The following is a 25,270-nucleotide window of genomic DNA, read 5'->3' as shown; positions in this document are numbered from 1 at the left end:
TTGTAGGGAAATAGAACTCGGCCTTGACGATGGTTAAAAAATACAACTATAAATAACTGTTTTAAATATGTAAAGAATTTGTCGACAATTTTTTAACCCCCTTTTTGGTCCCCATCCCCTGCCCCATCCGCCACAGTATACTTTGGAGGATCGGTCAAACAGTTACGTGTCCTCTATTTAGCTATCAAAGGGAGGGGGGGGGGGCAACGAGTCAAAGAAGTCATTCAAAATTTGAAGAGTTGCCTATATTTTACACTGTAGTTTGTGTAATGGATTTTATCTTTTGCGGAAGAGCGTGGTATAGTGACTGTAAAATAAAGATAATCGTACCGCAGCTACGGTGTTTTTCTTTTACAAACCAAATATTAAGGCAAAAATTAAATTCAAAATTAAAAAAAAAAAAATTTGGTCAGCCGTGGGCCCCTAAACGCCCCCCCCCCCCCCCCCCGCAATGCTTGCGGGGTCTGGCGGGACTGTAGTTCCGCCCCTGTTCATCAGGTAAATGAACAACTACTGACTAGTGTCTTTAACAAAATGTGCAGAAGTGGTCAGTTTACAGTTCATAGACGGTTCGTTAATCTATGCATTACATCTTATTGTAAGAGTAAGGGTGTGGTGAGGGGTAGAAGTGAGGGGTAGGGGATAGGGGGGGGGGGAGAGTTGGGAAGGGAAGGGGACAAGAAAGCGCCGATAAACATCTACATCAATAGTGCCGACTTTTTCCGATCGTCTAGAAGACCAGGATAGTCGCCTCGCCGCAACATTTCCCCAGCCCGATTTCAAAGCGTACCGGCACAGTCAAATTTCAGATGCTTCGTCTTTGAAGTTGTCTATATGTCTGGCGGTCTCTCGAGCTATAGTCAGTGCATTTTTCTCAAAGACGTTTGCCGACTATCGTGTTTGTTTGTAACTGTAGAAGAAAGATAACTCAGCCTCCACCTAATTTTTTTTTTTTAAATAATTTAGCCAGGATTTTTGGGCCCCCAATTGGTCTGGGCCCCCCCCGCATTGCGGGGTCTGGCGGCACTGTAGTTCCGCCCCTGAAGTAGATATACTAATACTAGAACTTTACCGACCCTTGAAAACGCAGAACTAATAAACCTGTCTACTAAAATGTTATGATTATAATACTTCAGTTTTAATAACTGTATTATATAAATAGAAACTTTTCAATCACATAAAATAAAATACTTGTATTGTCAACTGCTTATTTTATTATTGTCATATGGCATTTGGGATTTTGTTTAAAATAATCACATCAAGCTGAAACATTTTTTTAAAATATAAACAATTAAAAATACACAAGTAATTCAATCAAACTTAAACTAAATATTATTTGTAATTTTCATTCAAACATTTTATAGCCTACTTTTATGAAATTAAGGCGATATTTCTGAAAAAAATATATATATTTACAATTACCTACAATGATTACAATGTGATAGAATGGTCAAGCAGTTAAGCACAGAATTGCTGATTTGTATAAGTCAATTAATGGCTTGAGTTCACTAGTTTAATTGGGTACCTGACTGAAGTTGCTTTAACTGCAGAACAATGAACTCAAAGAAATAAGTAAATCTACTACACCATTGGATGAATCTTCCGTTATCAATGGCCTCTGCAGTCAGTAAAAATATGGTTTTAAAATGTTTAAATGATTATTTCACTTAAAAAATCAATTATTCTAGATCTAGAATTACAATGAATACATTGTCCTTAGATTAATTTAAATTTAGATCTTGGGAATTGTGAGAATTATCACATAACTGTGAATTGTAATACATCAGAAGTATCAGTAAGTTAATAGTTTGGGCATTTATACATAAATAAATGAAACTTGCCAACATATATTTATAATAGTAATATATGTGATAAAATACTTAAATAACTATAGCATACCTTTAGTATCCTTATCTGTAACTAAACTATTGTCAAGGTTTAGGCGTAAATACTACATTGTAATAAATGAGAATCAAATGTGTTGTTAGTTGTTAAGCGATTACCTTAGATGATAATAATTAACTAGACTACCCGTCATCCGTTGGATAACTGTGGGTTTCGGGGGTCATCCATTAAAAAACATCACGTCTGTCACTCAGAGGCGTAGCGACCCTTCCCGGCGCCCGGGGACAAACTTTTCGATTTGAACCCCCCCCCCCCCCCCCGCAAGATTTCGATTTGCAACCCCCCCCCCTCAAACTTTCGATTTGCACCCTCCTCAACCTTTCAATTTATCTTTCCAACCCATTTTGGCGCCCCCTAATGTCGGCGCCCGGGGACATATGTCCCTTCCCCCCGCCGAAAAACACCGAAAACACCGATTTCGGACTATCCCTTCATATACTGACGTCACATGTGACCTACTCAACTCTACTTCACCTGCCCAGTGTCCCGCCAAGTCTCAGACAACATGTTTTTATCGTTTAAAAACGATTCCAGCCGAGCATGTCTCTGACCACACTATCCCTTCATATGCTTAGGACAAAGAAACAGATGAACTCTACTTAACCTGCCCTGTATCCCGCCAAGTTCAGATAGGCAACTTTATCATACACATCTAAAAAATAAAATAAAAATTGAAAAAAAAAAAATTATCATTGACGTATTGGTCTAGAACCTGTGCCACCCGCATGAGAGCCGATTACAGTAACAACTTAGCTATTTACTCGTGACGTCACAGATGAATTTTTATACTATACTTTAATACTTTGAGTCTCCTTATGCAACTTGATTTACGCGCATAGATCTAGATCTAAGTCTAGTAGTAGTAACTTTCAAATTAAATTTTATCTTAAATTAGCCAAACAAAGATTTATATAAAATAAAGAAGGTCTGAAATTATAAAGATCTAGATTCTACGACTTGTTTGCTTAAGTCTAGAATCTAGTATTTGCGTAACTCTTGCTAGATCTAGATCTAGAAATTCTAGATCTAGAATCTAGATCTAGATAGATAAATCACAAAGAGTTATATCAAGTATTTAAGGACTAAAAAACGTATTATGATTATAATATTGATTGTATTTTTTTTATTTAATCTTTGGTATGTATCTAATTAATCTTTTGTTGGACCTAGATTCTAGATCTAGATCTATAAATAACTTGCTTGGTCACATGATATTTTTAGATCTATAAATAACTTTCTTGCACAGATTGTAGAGCTAGAGAAATTTATTGTAAAACTAAATGCAAAAGACAGTTGGAAATGTATATAAGTGTTGGAACGTAATAAAAACAGCAAACGGACGTATTGTTAAAGTTATGGCAGACAGAAAATTAGATTTAGAGCGCGTTAAACTTTTGAATGGGCCTATGATGGAAGCCGCCATTTTATTGTGCTAAAATGTAAACAAAAAAATGTGACGTCACGGTTCCGTCGAGTCTAGTGGTTTTTCTAATCTTTTTTTAAAAAATGTGGTTAATCTACCTATGAATAAATCAATAAATTAATTAACGTCTTTAACTAAATGTGTGATTAACAGTCTGTCTGCAATCAAAAATTGTTCTCTACCTACATAGTATTTTACACCCCCCCCCCCATATAAAGCAGTTTCCTTACAGTACGAAATCAGACAAAGAAACAAAAAAATAAATATTCAAACATGTAAACAAAGTTGAGTTTTAGTAGCATACTAGACTACACGTCATCCGTTGGATAACTGTGGGTTTCGGGGGTCATCCATCAAAAAACATCACGTCTGTCACTCAGAGGCGTAGCGACCCTTCCCGGCGCCCGGTGACAAACTTTTCGATTTGAACCCCCCTCCCCCACCACAAGATTTCAATTTGCACCCCCCCCCCCCCTCAAACTTTTGATGTGCAACCCCCCTCAAGATTTCGATTTGCACCCCCCCTCAAACTTTAGATTTGCACCCCCCTCAACCTTTCAATTTATTTTTCCAACCCATTTTGGCGCCCCCTAATGTCGGCGCCCGGGGACATATTCCCCCCCCCCCCCCCCCCGCCACGCTACGCTACTGCAGTGTCACTTACCGTTACAAAAAAACAGATCCCACATTCAAAAATATGTTTTTTTAATCTTTTAAAAACACCGAAAACACCGATTTCGGACTATTCCTTCATATACTGACGTCACAGGTGACCACCTCAACTCTACTTCACCTGCCCAGTGTCCCTCAAAGTGTCTGACAACATGTTTTTATCGTTTAAAAAACGATTCCAGCCGAGCATGTCTCTGACCACACTATCCCTTCATATGCTTAGGACAAAGAAACAGATGAACTCTACTTCACCAGCCCTGTATCCCGCCAAGTTCAGATAGGCAACTTTATCATTCACATCTAAAAAATAAAATAAAAATTGAAAAAAAAATTATCATTGACGTATTGGTCTAGGACCTGTGCCACCCGCATGAAAGCCGATTACACTAACAACTTAGCTATTTACTCGTGACGTCACAGATGAATTTTTATACTATACTTTAATACTTTGAGTCTCCTTTTGCAACTTGATTTACGCGCATAGATCTAGATCTAGTAGTAGTAACTTTCAAATTAAATTTTATCTTAAATTAGCCAAAGATTTATATACAATAAAGAAGGTCTGAAATTATCTAGATCTAGATAGAATTATCTATATCTAGATTCTACGACTCGTTTGCTTAAGTCTAGAATCTAGTATTTGCGTAACTCTTGCTAGATCTAGATCTAGTCTAGATCTAGAATCTAGAAATTCTAGATCTAGAATCTAGATCTAGATCTAGAATCTAGATCTAGATCTAGATAGATAAATCACAAAGATTTATTTCAAGTATTTAAGGACTAAAAATGTATTATGATTATAATATGGACTGTATTTTTTATAAATTTAATCTTTGGTATAGATCTATATCTAATTAATCTTTTGTTTAACCTAGATTCTAGATCTATAAATAACTTGCTTGGCCATATGATATTTTTAGATCTATAAATAACTTTCTTACATAGATTGTAGAGCTAGAGAAATTTATGGTAAAACTAAATAAAAAAGACAGTTAAAATTTTATATAAGGGGTCATCCATAAATGACGTCACGCTTTTTTTGACGATTTTTACCTCCCCCCCTCCCCTCCGTCACACGTCGTCACAAAAAGCCAGACCCCCCCCCCTAAAATGACGTCACACTTCAACCTACAACCCCCCTCAAAATTGCAGTTGAATTTTTTAAAAACATCGATATTTTTCCAAAATCTTGTCTAAACTATTACAATTTATTAAAACAGTTATCTAAAACGCGAAATAACGTCTAAAATTCGTTTTCTAACATTGCTTTTTTATAATGCAAAAATGTGACGTCGCAACATCTGACCCACCCCCCCCCTCCCCCTCATCACACATCGTCACAAAATTACGGACCCCCCCTCCCCCCTACGAGTGTGACGTCATTTATGGATGACCCCTAAGTGTTGGAACGTAATAAAAACAGCAAACGGACGTATTGTTAAAGTTATGGCCGACAGAAAATTAGATTTAGAACGCGTTAAACTTTTGAATGGGCCTATGATGGAAGCCGCCATTTTATTGTACTAAAATGTAAACAAAAAAATGTGACGTCACGGTTCCGTCGAGTCTAGTGGTTTTTCTAATCTTTTTTTAAAAAATGTGGTTAATATACCTATGAATAAATCAATAAATTAATTAACGTCTTTAATTAAATGTGTGATTAACAGTCTGTCTGCAATCAAAAATTGTTCTCTACCTACATACTATTTTACAGCTCTCCACATAGAGTAGAACTATTTACAATACACGATCAGACAAACAAACAAAAAAACAAACAAAAAAATAAATATTCAAACATGTAAACAAACTTGAGTTTTAGTAGTATATAGATAGATAGATTATATTGCTGTTTTTTATTTGTGATTCTATTATCTGTGCCATTTTTTATATAAGACAGAATATACAACGTAGTCTAATTTGCTGCAAACAAAAAGGTAGTTTACTTGCTATATTTATATATATATATATATATATATATATATATATATATATATATATATATATATATATATATATATATATATATATATATATATATATATAAATATATGAATAAATGTAGACCTATATTCTTGTAAAAAATATGCAGTCATCTATATTGACAAGAGCCAAACACATATATTGCCAAAATGCTATTTTAAATTTGCTAGTAGAGCAAAGTTGACAAATTCTTTGAAAGTACAAGTTGTTAAGTTTCAGTGGTTTATTACAATTCAAGTAGATATACTAATACTAGAACTTTACATAATACTACTTTCAATGTATGATTTAATTGTTAGTTAGTGTTTTATTGAACTATTTCTAAATTAATAAAAGGAATCTTTCTATCTTTACTTGACTTACGCAGTTAAATATTTATTTCTTAGTATTTACTTTAGTATTATTTATTAGGTTAATAATAGCCTATTTTAAACTAAAGTTTACATTAAAATTAAAACAATTGATAAATAGACAACTTATAATATTATGGTCACAGAAAATCGGAGTATTTGTAGTATTGTATTAATATAGTTAAGATAAGTTCGTTTAGTTGGCCTATATACATTTAATATATGAATGCCGGACTATACAATTATTTTCTAATAATACAACTAAGCAAATTATGTATCGGGAGGCCAAGATATTGATAATATTGTATTATTATTGTAACGGCGTTTAGGTCAACATGTTAGGGATTCAAATGAATAGGCTAACAACAAACTGTACGCTTCTTTTAAAAAAAAAATTAACAATCTAACCTTCCTTCAAGTTACTCTAGATTTACATCTTGTAGTCTATCACTATCATCATTGTTTACGATTTAAAACAGAAATAGCAGAAGCAACTTCTCTATATATTTACTCTTTATCAATTTAATAAAATATTCACATTTGTTTAAAAAAAAAAACGCTAGCTGGCAAGTAGGACCTACCAAAACGAGAAGTTGGTAACCTACTTTTTATACAATTTACAAGTCCTATTGTTTCAAAGAGGAAAAATGACACCTGTGTTCATTGTACCCTATGCCTTGCTTTACGGTAGCTAAGCCGCTGACTGCAAAATTAAAGACATAATAATGCTAACCCATCATAATTTATCTGATGTAATAAGTTATCTAAGGCTCTATTCATAGTACGGACGCTGACACTATAAATAATAACAATAATAATAATAATAATAATAATAATAATAATAATAATAATAATAATAATAATAATAATAATAATACTTATAATAATAATAATAATAATAATAATAATAATAATAATAATAATAATAATAATAATAATAATAATAATAATAATAATAATAATAATAATAATAATAATAATAACAATAATCATAGCAATACTTAAAATAAAAATAATAATTTAAACATTTTAACGGTTACAATAGTCTTTTTTTTATATAGGCTGTTTATAGCAAACATATTAATAAAGTAACAGTTACATATTAAGGCACCATAGTAGACACTGATATGTCTTTGGAAAAAAGAGTTGTATATGGGATAGGTAAACTAATATAACACATATAGTCGACACTACTTTTGCCTTTTGTCAGATGTTTTTAAAGCAGAAAAAGATAATTCAGCTGATCTATTAGTGAAACATTAAAATGTGTCTCTAATTACAATATTTGTTTTAAAATTCAGCTAATTTTTTAAAAGATTAAAAATCATGTATATATCATAATAATTTGTATATTTTATTATAGCAGATATTATATTTTAACTTGTACAATGTATATATAATTCCAGTTCTTTTCTTATGAAATTCCTTTAATTTTTTAAAAATATTTAATAAACTGAGCCAACGTTAGGTATATTGATTACTGTTTAAGACAATTTATAAAAAAAAGGTTATTTGTAAATCCAATTGAATTAACATCTACTCTCCCCCCCCCCCCCCCAACCCCTCTGGTTCACACATCGGTCTAAAGTTCCCACCAGTTCGTATCTAAGGGGCGTGACATTTATGCACGATCATAATCTAATATTTATAAAGAAAATAATTAGTAATTAGGGCATTATCAAATGTGCTTAAAATAAATGTGCCTAATTTTACACAATGTTAACCGAAGTAATTTAATGCAATATCTATAATTTTATTGTAAACTAAAAATAAACTAAGAGAAGTTACTTACATCTTTTTCTAATGTAATTTTAATTTTTTTGTGAATTATCTATCCTTAAAAGTAAATGGGAAATATTGTTCATTACTTGTCAAATTATATAAGAACATGTATATAAGTATTTTGTCAACAAATTTTCACTTGGATTGTGTTTGCAATTTCAGTAATCTAAAAACATATTTTTATACTTTTAATATTTGTTTAAAATATAAGTCATATGTCTTTTTTTATTAAGATTTTACAATTTCCAATTTTTTTCAAAGACTTTATTTTTCTATGTTAAATAGTGTGACACCGAAATAAACACTCTTTCCAAAGTGAATAACAGTACTGTAAATGAAGTTGGATGGGAATATTGATAGTCCCATTCTCCGTCCATCCCCAAACCCACGCCCCCCCCCCCCCCCCCCCCCCCTGTGCAGGAATAGGTCGCTAAACTTCTGGTTTATTCTCAACCAACTGTAAACTCGAAAGAGAATAGTTTAGTAATTTTAAAATATGAAAATATATTAATAATAAAAAAAATAACAAACAAAAAAACAGCTACATTTAATTTTTTAGCATAAATGAAACAATAAAACGGTGACAGATGTTGTTAGAACAATGTGACTACTACATTTTTCTAAATTTAATTTTAAAGACAGAGTTATTTTGAAAAAGATTGTTCTTTTGTACAAAAGTAGTTTTAGTAGTCAATGAGCATAAACATTTAAATTGTATTAAAATTGCTTATGCTTGTTTAGTAAGCTTAACTGTTGTGATCAATATCTTCGCTATATTTGAAAAAAAAAAAAAATTGCTGGACTATTTAGTTTCCATTCGCATTTAATTTAATTTTTACTATAAACAGAATCATTCCACTTACAATATATGTATTGACTCTAGGCTTATAAAAGTTTTGGAATCGGTAAGGAAAAATTACGCTTACTTCACAGAGATCAATTTAAGTTTTTTATACATCCTTCCATGCTGTGAATACTATTTCTAAACATTAATGTACATTTAGTACAAAAAGTTGACTTTGAAATATAGGCCATTGAGGTCCTGTCATCTGTTTGATGTTATGGATGGGTTCTTGTTTGTTTTTACAGTTGATTATTTTCATACTTTTTTAAAAGAAAAATCATTTTTTGTTTTACCGTGTGCGGTTTCTGTGAAAAATGGTTACAGGCACTTAAATCGATTGCATCTCATAGTAAAGAAGACAGCCACATTGAGAAATACAAGACATTCCCATCAATCCATATTATAATAAAAACAACAGAGGACACAATCTCAGAAAGCCTTTTGCTGTTTTTGTGATGGCACTTCGTGTTGCTGTTTGTTCTATCGCGTGTGAGTTCCGAGACAGTAGTGACGTTTTCCTGCAGTGCCTCGCCTGACTCTAGTACATCAGCAGACGTCTGGGTGTACTGGTCTCGTGTAGAGTTTCTCCGCTCTTCATTCTAAATATCAAAATACCGATTTTAGAAATGAAATAAATTTGAAAAACTCACAAAATAATATATTTCACAGATCAAAGTCAAAATCTTCAAAAGAATGCACACAAAATAAATATTGATAAATGAAAACGATAGCAGACCTAGACCTAGACCTAGACCTAGACCTGGACCTAGACCTGGACCTGGTCCTGGACCTGACCTGAGTAATTTCCGCTTACCGGAAGTAGTAATTTACGCTATTTCCGATTTCTCAAAAAAAAATTATCAAGTACTAATATTCCGCACTATGATACACATTTTGTTTGGCGTTCACTTGGTGCACAATTCTTTTTTCTACGAGATTCTATTCTATTATAAAAAGTTAAAAGTATTTTAAAAAGATTAAAAGTATTGTCTATATCCCGATTTGCCATCCCCCGTAGTGTTATATAAGAATATTCGAGAAACTTAGGGGAGAGCACTCCCGGTTTCTTTTTCAGTATTTTAAATGTTGTTATTGACAATAGAGTTGCATGACTTAATTCTATTGCGCATCTAATGAACAAGATAACGCTCGTATAATAGTGTGAAATAGTTGGATAAGACAGCCTACTAATCGGGACAAGAAATTTAATTAATTCATAAAAATTAATAAGGCATCCAATTAAGTCAAATGTAATGTTAGATTGCATTGCCTTCTTGTCCTAACCCACTTGCTAACTTTGAATCGGTTTGTCAGTTAGAAGTGCCCAAAATTTTTCTCGAGCGTTTCCATCTATGACGACAGACAGACGACAGACTAGCCGAGAAAGCAAGTTACATAAAAGCTTGTAAAAATCATGTCTATATCCCGAATTGCCATCCGTTTTGTTATATAAGTATATTCGAGAAAGTGTAGGGGAAATAAATCCCGCTTTATTTTAAACATATATGCGACAAATACTAAGATGCATTGTGTTGTATTTTTAGTCTATTTAATGTAACTACGAATATTTATTGAAAAATTAAACAGTCGTGTATAGTTTCATATTTTAGTTACAATGGAATGAAGGAGAAACATTTGCTTCTTGCTGGATTTGTCCTGATAAAAAAAACAGACAAACTGGAGACCCCTACTATTGGGAATATAGCCAAGGCTAACATTAGAGTTTGTTGTTTTATGAAACTGGTCGGCCTTATGTCCAGTAGACCTTTTTGATGTTGGTCTTTTAGATGTCGGCCTTATTTCCTGTCAGGATCCCCACCCATTCTACGTATGTCCAGTTTACGCACACCTTTGTAGTTTAAGTGGCGTCCCTTAGGTCTGGTACCATAGAGGAGTTCACTATACAGAATGTGACTAGGGATCAGCTTTACCTGCTGCGATTGACTCCTACTTCTGTTGACTCGGTTTATTCTGACTTTCAACTGACTCTTGTTTCTATTGTCGCCTGTTTCTGCAGTCTCGTGGCTTGTACACACAATGAATTCTACACAAATAACTAAGCCAAAAAAACCAACAGAACAATGTACTAACCTCCTTCTTTTCGTAGATGGCATGTATCAAAAATACAGCCCCCACCGTTAATACTGTAAATGCAATATTACAGTATAAAAACATGGTCATTCTTGGTACGGAGGCGGATTTCGGTAAGCATACTGCTATACTTATTACATACGTAACCAAAGCAAATATTTCTGTTATACCTGGAGTGGGAAAAATTATTATTACACAATCTTTGGTATACATTACTTAGATTTTCTATAAGTTAATAGTTTAGGATTAGTCAAGGCATGTATTCGTATTACGAAATTTATGTTCTAATGATAAAATACAAAGAGTAATACATTTTATAGTAGTCTAACCCTTTTTATATAAATTATAAAACATTTTTGTCTGTAAATGTGAGCTTTTTACTTATTCATATAAGTAGTATAGAGGAAGTATTGAAATCGTGAACAATATTGACATCAAGATTTTCATAAACTTCGACGTTTTAGACGTACCTGATTTGGAAAAACTTAATTTTGCAAACTTGTCTGTATGTCTATGGGTGTATGTGTCTGTGATCAAAATAACTTGAGTACCGTTCCAGCTAGGTTGACGCGATTTCATATATAAGTATTATATCAAATTTGTAGTTCTGTATAATTTTTTCAGCGATTTCCGGTAACCCGAAATTGAACCTATTCTACTTTTCTTTTCTTAAAAATTCTATAACTTGAGTAGTCCCTACTGTTACAGATAGACAAATGAAATAAGTAGTACTCCAGGCTATTTCTGATTTCTCAAAAAACGCGTATGAATTTAGTAAGTACTAATGTTCCGCACTATTATACATTGTTTGCTGTTCACTTGGTGTGCAATTCTTTTTTTCTACGAGATTCTATTCTATTTTTTATTTATTTTAAGTATTTGAAAATTTATTAAAAATCAAGTTTATATCCAGAGTTGCAATCTCCCGTAGTGTTATATTAAAAAATAAACCGGAAGTGATCTCCCCTAAACTTTCTCGAATATTCTTATATAAAACAACAGGGGATGGGAACTCGGCTATAGACATGATTTTTAATCCATTTTAAATACTTAAAGTTTTAAAAATAGAATAAAATCTCGTAGACAAAAGAATTGCACACCAAGTGAACGTAAAATAAAAAAGTGCATAATAGTGCGCAATATTATTAGTACTTTATAAATTTATATGCGTTTTTTGAGAAATTGGAAATAGCGTAAATTAGTACTTCTGGTCAACGGAAATTACTCAAAATTTAACAGAAGGTAGAGAATTAGATATTTTACTTACATGTGAAATTTCATTTATCTATCTGAAATAGTACTCAAGTTATAGGCTTTTGAAAAATTCAAAGTAGAAAAAGTACCACTTCCGGTTATCGGAAATCGCACAAAAGTTGATACGGATCTACGATTTTGATAAAATACTTATATATGAAATTTCATCAACCTAGCTGTAACGGTACTCAAGTTATCGTGTTTACACACACACACACAGACACACAGACAGACAGACACACAGACATACGGACAACATTGCAAAATTATGTTTTTCCGTATCAGTGAGATGTAAAACGTCGAGATTTGTAAAAATCTCGATTTTTTTTTTTTTGCACGATTACAAGACTTTCTCTATACTTCGTATATACGAGAAAGTAAAAATTCGAGAAAATTTAGGGGGGAATCACTCCGTTTTATTTTATGAGCTTTTATTTAGTTCACAATGTCTGTTTGTTGTTTTGTGGTTTATAACTCAATTTTCATCCACTTCTCATGCAACGATTTTGTCCAAACATTCCACACTCGTTTGTTTTTTATGACAATGCCACATTTTTAATTTAATTAGATGTAAAATTGGTCATTAAAATTATTGTAATATTAATATAAAGATTACTATAATGAATAAGTAAATTAATGGGATGAAATAGTTACCCAAACCAAGTTTTGTTTTGGCATTTCCGGGTACGGCAATGATGATGACGGATGCAAAGGAGATAAAAATTCCCGGGAACACCAGAATGAAATGAAATATAGATAGCTTCCGGCTAATTTTAATAGTTATCTGAAACAGTTGGTAAAACACAATAAATTAGCGGTATTTTATGAATGCCTAAACGCTGTTTTAGCTGAATTACATACCAACTTTCTATACACACAAAACGGCAACTGATATGTCTGACTATTTAACCATTACTCCTTTGTCACTCTTCGAAACACAACTTTGAACCCATGCCAGGAACTGTGACGATCTTTACTTTAGGCTAATTTTTCAAGGTTACTGTTTAAAAAGCTGTTAGAACTAATATCGTTTTGATAAATATAATTTACTATTTAATTTACGTGATTATTTTGTTACGCTCTTTTTTTCTTTTTTTAAAAAAAAAAACAACTAAAGGTTGATCTCAGTTAAATACAAAATTACTTGAATGAACAATATGATAAATCTAAGAACACGCATATTTTAGCTGTAAGATGTCCTTATAGATTAGTAAAGCTTCAAAATAATATCGAATAATTTTCTAGAACTTACTTATGGTTAGAATCTCATTCAAAGAAAGCTAGACATTTCCTACCCTTTCTTACCCGATATAACACTATATTACCTCTCCATAGACCACTGATCCTAAAATTTTATTTTGTAGGAATCAACATCTCAAAATCTATATAATACATTACAGTTTTCAAATCAATTTAGTAATCCTAAAATTTATAAACTATGAGAATGACATAATTTAAAGAAAAATATCGTATACATCTTTATTAAAAAACGGTTGTAAAGTCATATGTTGTGCTAAAAGAAAGTGTATCCATTCATTTTACCACTCCAAACAGGACATATTGTGCAAAAAAAGTTTAAAAAACAAGCACATTGTAGTATATCATGACACTTTACCCGAATAGCAATATAATTTAAAAATTAATTTTCAACACTACCTTTAATTTTATATAATAGCTAGCCGTCCCGGCCAGGCCCTGTTCTGGCCTCTGTGAAAAACCTATCTGTTAAGGACCATTACCTGTGTCTTTAGTAATCATCATATACCCTGCATTGCCCACCCTAACCACAACCAATCAAAACCAAAACAAAAAACGTAAACATAACGCAAACAAAATTACAAATACAAACACAAACGAAAACAAAAATCTAACAACAAACCCAGCCACAACCACAAACATAAATACAAACACAAATACAAAGGAAAAACATACGAAAAAGCAAACGAAAACAAACCAAATCCAAACACAAACCCAACAACAACACAACACAAAGACAACACAATCCGGGACAACTAGTATTATATCAAATAGTTTATCTTCTTGTAGTTTGGTGCAAATGTCTATATAAGAGCTTTCTGGCGCGACTGACAAAAACGAATTCCCCTTCGTGCGCAAAAAAAGACAGACAAAACGAATGCGCAAAAAAAAGACACAAATAATAACCTGCGGGAATTTCCGTTCCCGAATAAATATCTTTTGTTAATTCACCTGTCTTTATTTAAAAATAAGAAGAAGAAAACAGTACGTTCAGTGTATGGAATAAATAAAAGGCAGTTTTAAAATACCAACAACAATGCACTTAATAAATCCACGCTAATTATGTTATTATTTTTTTTCCTTACACCAAAACAAAGTAATAAAAAGTAAATTCCCCCCCCCCCGATGTAATGTTTTTTTTAAAGGGGAGTAGCTTTGTTTTCCTAATCAAGGGACGTAATGAGCGCTAAAGGACTAAACAAAATAATTTTCAGACACAATTAGAAATGGAAAGTTTTTGTTGACCATTGAATTTAATAGTTACTTGAATCACAACGTTTGAGATTGACCGAAAGAGATGGTTGTCTACTTGGCAAGAGCTGTAAAGGGTGGGGCCCAAGCAGGGCCGGCGCTACCTATAAGGCGAACTAGGCGGTCGCCTAGGGCGCTGTCCGTAGGGGGGGCCAAAATGGGTTGGATAAACAAATCGAAAGTTTGAGGAGGGGTGCAAATCGAAAGTTTGATTGGGGGTGCAAATCGAAAGTTTGTCCCTGGGCGTCGGGAAGGGTCGCTACGCCCCTGATAATACGGGGGCACGAAAACAATTGCGGGGGGGGGGGCGCTTTTAATAAGTTTTGCCTAGGGCGCTAAATAACCTGGCACCGGCACTGGGCCCAAGTTTACATTAAGCCACCCGAACCGTAGTCAGGGTGGCTCTTTTCCCGGGTTATTATTGCCCTAGAGCAGGGGTCGGCAACCTGCGGCTTGCGAGCCGCATGCGGCTCTTTTGATGTCAAAATGCGGCTCTTGCTCAATGCACAAATATTAATAATTATTTTATTTTATTTTTTAAAAACTCATAAAAATATTAGCCTGTAACACTCGGTAATGAACGATATTATAATAAATGTAAGCAATAAACACTCGCTATTCTAGTAGAATATTTTAGTTACTCTCTATTTCAATGTACTTCCTTGTTTTCTAAAACTGAGTTATTTAAATGTAAACAATGCCTGTGCTTGGATCCTATTTATCGGGACACGGGTTTGCCTACACTACCTCCCAGCCCGCCATGGGGCTTGCTGTATGGAAACCTTGAGTTTAAGTTAATCACTCACCAAAATATTAACATTTATCACTCACCGCCTAGGTGTCGGAGACGGAAAGTGGCGCTCTCGTGAATCCGAATGCACTACCGCAGGGCGCCGCGTACGGCCCTAGCTCAGTTTAATCACCAAATGTCGTGTGCCGCATTATCAATAATGTAGGGTGCTCCTTTAAACTAACGTAGTGCTCGCGGGATAGTTCTTGGCGCCAAATCGCACCCTGCAGAGACGCCAGAACAAGCGCCAGATTCGATTTAGTGTGCGACTATAGCAATCCATTGTATCCATAGCCTATCGCAATGTTTAAAAGGAACAAAGGCGCCGTTGTGCTCACGAGAAGGCCCGGTGCGCCAAATTTACCTCTACCGTGGCGCCAGAGGGCGCGCCTGATTCGATTAATTTAACGATTATTATTACCCATTAACGATTATTATTTATTGTATAGCCTTTTTTTAAAAAAAATTAACGTAGATGTCATATTGCCTGGGGCGCTTCGGGTCGAGCAATCGACGAGGTGCCGGCGGTTGCGCCTGTTGCAGTTTTGCCGCTAAATATAGTAGTACCCTTTACCCGCTATGCAGGACGCCAAGTGCTAACATAGCCGTTCCGGAAATCTTGGCGCCTAATCGTGTATTGACGAAAATCACGCCCCATAAGAAATTATTTTTTTCGCAGAAATCTTCTTGGGAGTATTCTCATATACTCTCCAAAGTTTCATGGCATTCGGATAAACGGTGTTGAACCGGATCCGACTTTCTTTTTTGACATGCCATATAGCGAGAAAAATCGAACTGTTAATGACTCTTTAAAAACTGGGAAATTTTGCAAATTGTGACTTTTGGCGCTACAGTCTCAAAAGGTTGCCGACCCCTGCCCTAGAGAGATTATTAGTGGGCGCAACCCCTTTGCTGTTAATTGTTGCATATCACTTGAAGAGAGCACAGTAAACAGCTGGATTCTGAAGGATTCTGTGGCTCTGTATGACAGCAGAGGACGGAAGGACTCTTGGTAGAAGTGACATATAGTAAAAGAATTCGAGTTGATCGCCATAATGTAATACACCTAAAGTGTTTATTATCTAAATCATTAATTTAAAAAATTATTATATACGGCTTTGTAAAAGAAATTTATTTTGCCAAAAGTATAATTTTAATTAACGTCATGTAACATAAACAAAGAAAATGTATCTCCCTTCACAAAAATTAAAAAAGTGTACTTCACCTTGTTCCTTTCTCGCAAATTACTTCCCATGATAGATAACAAAAAAATGTTTACTCTTTAATAAACCGTGAGTGATCTCCCCTAAACTTTCTCGAATATCTATATATATAATTCTCTTCTGGGATCAGTTAGAAAACAAGCTGCAAGCGCTCCTTTGCAGTCCCCTCTCTTCCTCTCTATCACTACCACCCCCACCCCACCCCCACATGATCTGGTGAGCGGTGTTCACTCTGTTTACATTTTACAATCATAGAGACGGGTTTGGTGACGGCTATTAGGGGCAGATAATTTAGTTTGAAACGATTTTAAACTTAGAGGAGGTAACTAAGAGGAGGCTGCTTTCACGTGGGGGGGGGGGGGGGGGGGGGTTAGTGTTTTTAAGCAAATATTTTCAATGGCAGCATTGGTACTGTCGAATTCACAAATTATAAATTACTGAAAAGTAGAAAAAAAAACACAACTAAATAGCGGCGTATGATACGCAGCGGGTCAGCTCGTTCTTATATAAAACAATAGGGTATGGCGACTCGGGATATAGACATGATTTTTAATCCATTTTAAATACCTTGACTTTTTAAAATCTTGTAGAAAGAATTGCACACCAAGTGAACGCCAAATACAATGTGCATAATAGTGCGGAATATTATTAGTACTTTATACATTTTTTGAGAAATCGAAAATAGCAAAAATTACTACTTCCGGTCAATGGAAATTACTAAAAATTTGACAGATGGTAGAGAATTAGATCTTTTTCTTATGTGTGAAACTTCATTTATCTATCTGAAATAGTACTTAAGTTATAGGCTTTGGAAAAATTGAAAGTAGAAAAAAATCCACTTCCGGTTATCGGATCTACGATTTTGATATAATACTTATATATGAAATTTCATCAACCTAGCTGTTACCATACTCAAGTTACCGTGTTTACACACACACACACACACACACACACACACACACACACAAACATACACACACGGACATACGGACAAGATTGTAAAACTTTGTTTTTTCGACCCAGGGAGGTGCAAAACGTCGAGATTTGCAAAAATCTCTTTCTTTTTTTTTTTTTGCACGATTAAAAAACTTTCTCTATAATTCGTATACACGAGAAAGTAAAAAAAACAATTCAACGTTGGAGTGGGGGGGGGGGGCATTTTTTTAAATTTGCTTTGGTTTAGGAAAAATAAATAATCACTTAATTAGCGTAAAACACGGATATTTTTTTAAAAAATGCCTTTTTTTTTAATTTATACACTGAACGTACAGTTTACTAATTATTATTTTTAATCACTAACAGCTTAGAAGCCGCTCCTATAATTGTCCTCTATGTTTACTTCTTTCAGTCGGTTTGCGGACAAGCTGGGGGTATTATAATCGTTCACTAAATTGAATACTATGGAACAAATATAATTGAACACTAAATTGAATATGCTGGGTAAATACGTTTGTTTTGAAAAATCTTCTCGTGAACGCTATGGCGCCTACGTTTGTTTTAGTGAGTTCAATAGACTATGGATAAGATGAGGTATTATAGTCATTTACTAAGTTGTATATATATATATATATATATATATATATATATATATATATATATATATATATATATATATATGTGTGTGTGTGTGAGTGTGTGTGTGTGTGTGTGTGTGTGTGTGTGTGTGTGTGTGTGTGTGTGTGTGTGTGTGTGTGTGTGTGTGTGTGTTTGTGTGTTTTTGTGTGTGTTAGAAGACTCTATTTCCCAATTTAGTAATTAAATTATTTCATTTAATTGCGAATTAGAAAAAAGACCCCCTCCTGCGCCTCCCCCCCCCCCCCAATTTTTTTTTACCCCAAGTAAGCTGTGTAATTGTGATAACATTACTTTAATAGCCGAGTAGGTTATGCCGCTGTCTGTTTCGTTGTATGTGGTCAAATCCAAATCAACCAACTCCCACTCGTTGTTTTTGAAGGTCGTGAAGTTTGATTTTTTTCCCAGAGGCTTAAAACGCAGCTCTTTGTATGGCAACTTCCTGGAGACCAGCTGCAATAAAAAAAAATTCTTAGAATTCGCTTTTTTGGTAGTTGAACCCACCAAGACAATGACTGTAGGCGTTTATTGAGGTTAATAGATCCCTTGCAAACACATGACCAAAATCATGTGATACTGACATGCTCCATCTAGATCAGGGGTCTCCAAACTTTTCAGTCCGAGGGCCGCATTAACTATCAAATTTCAGTTCAGGGGCCAGTTTCTTCCGGGCGTGTCTTTGATTTTTCTGGGCAAATTTCCTCAGCCATCACTAACAAACGTTTTTTCCGTGGACAAAAAGATCTCCGCGGGCCGGATGAGAGGACCTCGCGGGCCGTAGTTTGGAGACCCCTGATCTAGATGGTGGATTTAGCCATCAGCTCGCGCTAGTTTATTGTGAAAATATCTTCAGTTTATTTTTTTTTAAGCTGCCACTCGTAGAACAGCAACAATTCTTAAAGAAACTTGAACCATTAAGAATAAGTATATTTTTTGGTGACCAGCTCATAGAAGATAAAATCCTAAGCTTTAATATGCTACATATTTGACCAAAAGCTAGACATATCCAATCGCCGATCGTGAATTATTTTGGATTCTCAACAAACACAGTGACAAACAACAGGAGTCACAAGTACAAACTGGCAGATACAGATTGCACTGTGGCGTCGCTAGGTCTTGTGTCACACGGTGCGGCACTTCGTGGTGTCACCCCCCCCCCCCACCCAATTAAACAAAGTATATATATATATATATATATATATATATATATATATATATATATATATATATATATATATATGTATATATATTATATATATATGTATGTATGTATATTTGCGTGTGTGTCGGCCTACATAGGCCTATAATTTAAATGTATGCCGCATACGCGTACATGTAATAGTAACGATGTTTATCTATAGTCTGTTGGATGTAGCATTGTTTTCTCTGTAGTAGCGTAAGACTTTGAGTTCAATTAGTAAAAGTGTAATTCTAGTAAATCTAGTAGGCCTATTGATAGAATAGATAAATGCAGTGGCGTAGCGAGGTCGGGTGTCACCCGGTGCGGCACTTAATGGTGTCACCCCCCAGCGGCGTCGCGACCCTTCCCGGGGAGAAACTTTCAAACTTTCGATTTGCACCCCCCCCCCCCTTCAAACTTTTGATCAGCACCCACCCCCCCCCCCCCCTCAAACTTTCGATTTGCACCCCCACCCTCAAATTTTTTCTATATATTTTGCTATTTTTTGCCTTGGTGTCACCCACCTAAAGTGTGTCACCCGGTGCGGTCCGCACCCCCGCCCCCCTCGCTACGCCTCTGGATACATGAACTTTGATCTACAGCTCACCTACGTCATTATACCTGTCTAAATCATTATTTAATAATTTTAGTGTGGTAGTTAAATTTACAAGCCCAGTGAGAGTGACCAGCTAAGCTTATATATGGATCAACAAATAGCTTGGATGTTGACCTTTCTCTAATGTAACTTGAAAGGAGCGATTCAATAGATTACGCCATAGACCATTATAGACTCCATATTTAAGCATATCACTTATTTCAATAAGTCTAAAATATTCAGTAAGCCAACTAAATTTAGGTAAAAAAAATGTATATAAAATAATTATTACTGTTAAGATTAACGCTACATACTAATAAAATTAACAATAGGCTATGCATTATTAATATGGTTCTTGTTAAATGTGTTCTTTTTAGTTATCCGTATATGTATGTATGTGTGTGTGTTCATTTGTTCATGCGTTCATGTGTTCATTTGTCCATTTTTTCATTTGTTTATTTGTTCATTTGGTCATGTGTTTATTTCTTCTTTTGTTTATTTGTTAATGTGTTCATTATTTTATTTGTTCATTTGTTTATTTGTTTTACTTTCTGGTTCCGCCACTGAAGGTTACTTTTTAGAATATAACAGATTGCAAAAGTACGTTCCGTTTGTAACGCAAAATTATAAACTTCATATTTTTTTTTTTTGCAATAAATAAATACAAATAACTTAGAAAAGTTTGAAATTGAGACAACAAAAAAAACTAAAATCACATGCCCGCATAAAAATCCCACCCTAACCCCTGTTTGTATTTATACCTGCAGTGTACATTTCTGTACATCAGTTGGGTAGTTGCTCTCGTCAATTTCACACGAGGCCTTGAAATGCACCTTGGTCTCCCAACGAGTGAAACCATTGTAAAACACCAACACACGGCTGTAGAGACAAAAGAACACATATTTTAAAACTCGTATCACCAGGTAAACTAATGTAAACCATGGTGATGGAAAAGACATGGAACTAAATGACGCCAAAAAAAAATACGAACGCATCATCGCCATTGAAAGGATCACTTTCCTGGAGGCCGTTGACGAAGACAAATTGTGGTCGCCAAACGGCATTTAGCCGAGGGTAAATCCACACGTCGCCGCCGTGATCACCTGGATTCCAGTTTAAATACTGCATGGGATAATGAACAGTTGCAATAACAGATTACAATAAAAGACGTGACAATTTGGATTATCATAAATGTGCAATAGATACAAATAATATTTATTTTTAAAAAATTGCCATCAAAATTGATATCATTTACCATAAAAATTAATAGAATTTACCATTAAAATTGATAGATTAACCATCAAAACGGATCAAATTCACCATCAAAATTACCTCGTTTTTCCAATCAAAGGCCATTTGACTGGTGCAAGAGAAGCTCTGTGAATCCCCGTCAACCTGCTGAATCGAGGTTAAAGAAAAAGTCCAGCGTACTATCGTTTGTTGCATTTTGTTATAAACTGGTCGAGTTTCTATAGATTCACTGAGGTTATTAACCATACTGAGCAGGGGATTTATCCCTGGCAATACTTTGTTGCATTGAATTTCAGTTAGCACAAGCACAATAGCGAACAGGCTCAGACAAGACGCCATGAGAGGTGTTGCTGTTTTAAAAAAAAAACATGCAAGACAATGTTATTTTTTACATTAAAAATAATTACAGTGCATTTACAAACATTTAAACTAAAAGTATATTTAATACTAGTGGTTTCAGCCCGTTTATAATAAAACACACTGAGATGATGTTTTTACTTCCTCGATTATACGAAGTATAGAGAAAGTCTTGTAATCGTGCAAAAAAAAAAATCGAGATTTTTTACAAATCTCGACGTTTTACACCTCACTGATACGGAAAAACATAATTTTGTAATCTTGTCCGTATGTCTGTGTGTCTGTGTGTGTGTGTGTCTGTCTGTCTGTGTGTGTGTAAACACGATTACTTGAGTACCGTTACAGCTAGGTTGATGAAATTTCATATATAAGTATTTTATCAAAATCGTAGATCCGTATCAACTTTTGAGCGATTTCCGATAACCGGAAGGGGTACTTTTTCTACTTTGAATTTTTCAAAAGCCTATAACTTGAGTACTATTTTAGATAGATAAATGAAATTTCACATTTAAATAAAAGATCTAATTCTCTACCTTCTATCAAATTGTGAGTAATTTCCGTTGACCAGAAGTACTAATTTACGCTATTTCCGATTTCTCAAAAAACGCATGTCAATTTATAAAGTACTAATAATATTGCGCACTATTATGCACATTTTTGTTTGTGTTCGCTTGGTGCGCAATTCTTTTTTCTATGAGATTCTATTCTATTTTTAAAAGTTTAAGTAATTAAAAATTATGTCTATATTCCAAGTTATATAAGAATATTCGAGAAATTTAGGGGAGATCACTCCCGGTTCATTTTTTAAATGATTCATATTATTTTCCTAGTAATCAAATTTTGTGTATGATCCCGAAAAACAATCACAATATTATAATTAACTCGGTTTCTTGTACTGTTATAAAGTAGGCTATATACTAGCAAAGCTTCAAAATAGCTATTTTCACGTATGCTTATTAATTATCACTTAATTATAAGAACGTCGTGTTTAGTTTTGCCCCTTGTTAATAAAGTGATTTTCATTTTTTTTTTCAGTAGCTATTGCTCTAATCTATCTAAAAGTAGTTCTCTTCAAACCTGACGGTCCATGAAGAAAGTATAGTAGAGCACCTATTTCTGTGACCGGGACATATGAAGAGGTAGTGTGATCAGCACTATGCCCTGCCGCGTTTACGTTCCCTAACGTGAGTCAGGTATCCATCAGAAACGGGTGGACTCACTGGCGTTCTAGGGACTTGCACCCGGATTCAAACTCGAGACTTCGGGGTCAGCAGTCGTAAGTTTGACACCTCGACCACGCCGTCTCATTATCATCTACTTGGTCTCTTTAAATTTTGTCAATTTGAGTAAGTGTGCGCGTGTTTAATTGTGCGTAAGTATGGAGTGCCTGTGTATAAATGCGTTGGAAATGATGTGGTTTGGGCGTAGAATGATGTGGTTTGGGCGTGGAATGATGTGGTTTGGGCGGTGAATGATGTGGTTTGGGCGGTGAATGATGTGGTTTGGGCGTGGAATGATGTGGTTTGGGCGGTGAATGATGTGGTTTGGGCATGGAATGATGTGGTTTGTGCGGTGAATGATGTGGTTTGGGCGTGGAATGATGTGGTTTGGGCGGTGAATGATGTGGTTTGGGCGTGGAATCGTGTGGTTTGGGACTGGAATGATGTGGTTTGGGAGTGGAATGATGTGGTTTGGGCGTGGAATGATGTGGTTTGGGCGTGGAATGATGTGGTTTGGGCGTGGAATGATGTGGTTTGGGTGTGGAATGATGTGGTTTGGGTGGGGAATTGTGTGGCTTTGGTATGTAGCGGTGTGAAATAAGTGTGGAATGGTGTTATTTGGGAGTGGAATGGTGTGGTTTGCGTTTGGAATGGTGTGGTTTAAGTGAGGAACGGTATGGTTTTGGTATGGAAAGGTGTGGAATATGTGTGGAATGGTAATGGTTTTTAATATGGAATTTCTGTGGTTTTGGTTAATTCGAAAATTTATTGTAAAAACAGATCACAGAAGTAGTAATAACATTTGATGTAAGTAGGCCGAATTCACGAAGTGATTAAATAAGCAAGGCACTTGTGAAAAGAGAATGCGACATCACAATTTTCAACGTGACAACGTGATCAATAATACCGATACCATTTTCTGCATGTTACAAGTAATAACAGACAACAGAAAAACTAATTCACTTGTGTGCATGAACTCAACGCAAAAATGGGATATCTTGTTTCGGCAAAAGTTCGCGTTCAGCTTAAGGGGTTTCCTTAATTGTAAAAGTTCATATTTTAAACCTAGCGGTCAATGGAATAGATGAAGCAGAGTTCACCTGTTGCTGTGACCTCGACTTGTGACGGGATTTGCTCAGCCGCCTTTACTTTTCCTGTTTCGGGTCAGTTACTCATCAGACTCAACTATATCATACGGTCTCGAGCTCGGGATACAAACTCGAGACTTTTGGGATCTAACATCCGACCACGATACGCATATTAACAGTTATATTTCTAAGTAATATAAACTCATTCAAATACGTTTTCAAAAACAGTTATGCAACAGAGTCAGAAAATAAAAAATAAAAGATACATACGATGAAAAGGAAGCTTGCAATCGCCTCCAGAAATCAACGTCTGATTATATGCCAAGTTGTTGGTAACTAGTATCGGTTATGAAGGTACTCACACAGGCTGTGTGGTTCAGTCACTAGACACAGCGGCTTAAATAAGGGACCCCTCCATTCCCTTTTTTCAGACGGCAGATCTAGCGAATTAGCAATATGGTGAACTGTGTAGGCTAAATAGCCCGGCCAGTATAGCAGCAGCTTCTATATTCAACCAGAGTTTCTTCCAGGCATCTCTTCGGAAAGTCTACCGCCCCCTCGAACGAAATGGAATTTATATAGAAAATATATACTTTTGACAGTGTCCGCCCCCCCCCCCAAATTGTTGTCCGCCCCCCCCCCCCCTCGAAAATTTCAAGTGCACCCCCGGAGAAAAAAGTCTGGAAGAAACACTGTATTCAACTCCTGGCCATACATTCCAAAACCTCTTTAAAAGTTAAATGACAAAGTGTTTCATTTAACAAATATAAGTGTGTCAAAATAATTTGTTTAACAATTTCCAATTTGCCAGAGGCATATGTGTACCCTTATTATCAAACCAAAATTCTTCAACACTGTGTTATCGCCATCTTAACACTCTCCTATTATTGTGTTAAAATATCAAATTAATAAAAACTTAAATTCATATTTCTTTCTCCTTTAAAGCAAAAGTCAAAAAAAAAGGGGGGGGGGGGGGTACTGTTGCAATAAAAGAGCAAGTAAATTTCCCTTTCGAACCTGGCGGTTCATAGGGCAAGTGAAGTAGAGTTCACCTGTTTCTATAACCTCGAAACATGAAGGGATAATGTGGTCGACACTATGCCCAGCCGCCTTTACCTTCCTTAATGTAGATACCCATTCTACGCACTTCAACCCGGACTCGAATTCGAGATTGTCGGGTTAGTA

At 34.9% G+C, this 25,270-nt stretch overlaps 1 protein-coding gene across 1 annotated transcript; it reads right to left on the bottom strand.

The window, feature by feature from the left end:
- Positions 1-9,169: 9,169 nt before the first annotated feature.
- LOC131954385 (neuronal acetylcholine receptor subunit alpha-5) lies at positions 9,170-24,447 on the bottom strand. Its single transcript, XM_059318016.1, has 8 exons — positions 24,356-24,447; positions 21,502-21,770; positions 21,161-21,291; positions 20,931-21,048; positions 18,689-18,847; positions 12,956-13,085; positions 11,048-11,217; positions 9,170-9,555 (listed from the first exon to the last, which is right to left on the bottom strand). Exons 2-8 carry the CDS (start codon positions 21,757-21,759, stop codon positions 9,301-9,303), a joined length of 1,221 nt encoding a protein of 406 aa, XP_059173999.1. The 5' UTR covers positions 21,760-21,770; positions 24,356-24,447; the 3' UTR covers positions 9,170-9,300.
- Between the last annotated feature and the right edge of the window lie 823 nt (positions 24,448-25,270).

Source organism: Physella acuta, unplaced genomic scaffold (genome assembly GCF_028476545.2).
Source record: "Physella acuta isolate Inbredline_101_S28 unplaced genomic scaffold, ASM2847654v3 ptg000993l, whole genome shotgun sequence".
Taxonomy (NCBI): domain Eukaryota; kingdom Metazoa; phylum Mollusca; class Gastropoda; family Physidae; genus Physella; species Physella acuta.
This window is presented reverse-complemented; position numbering and strand designations above follow the sequence as displayed.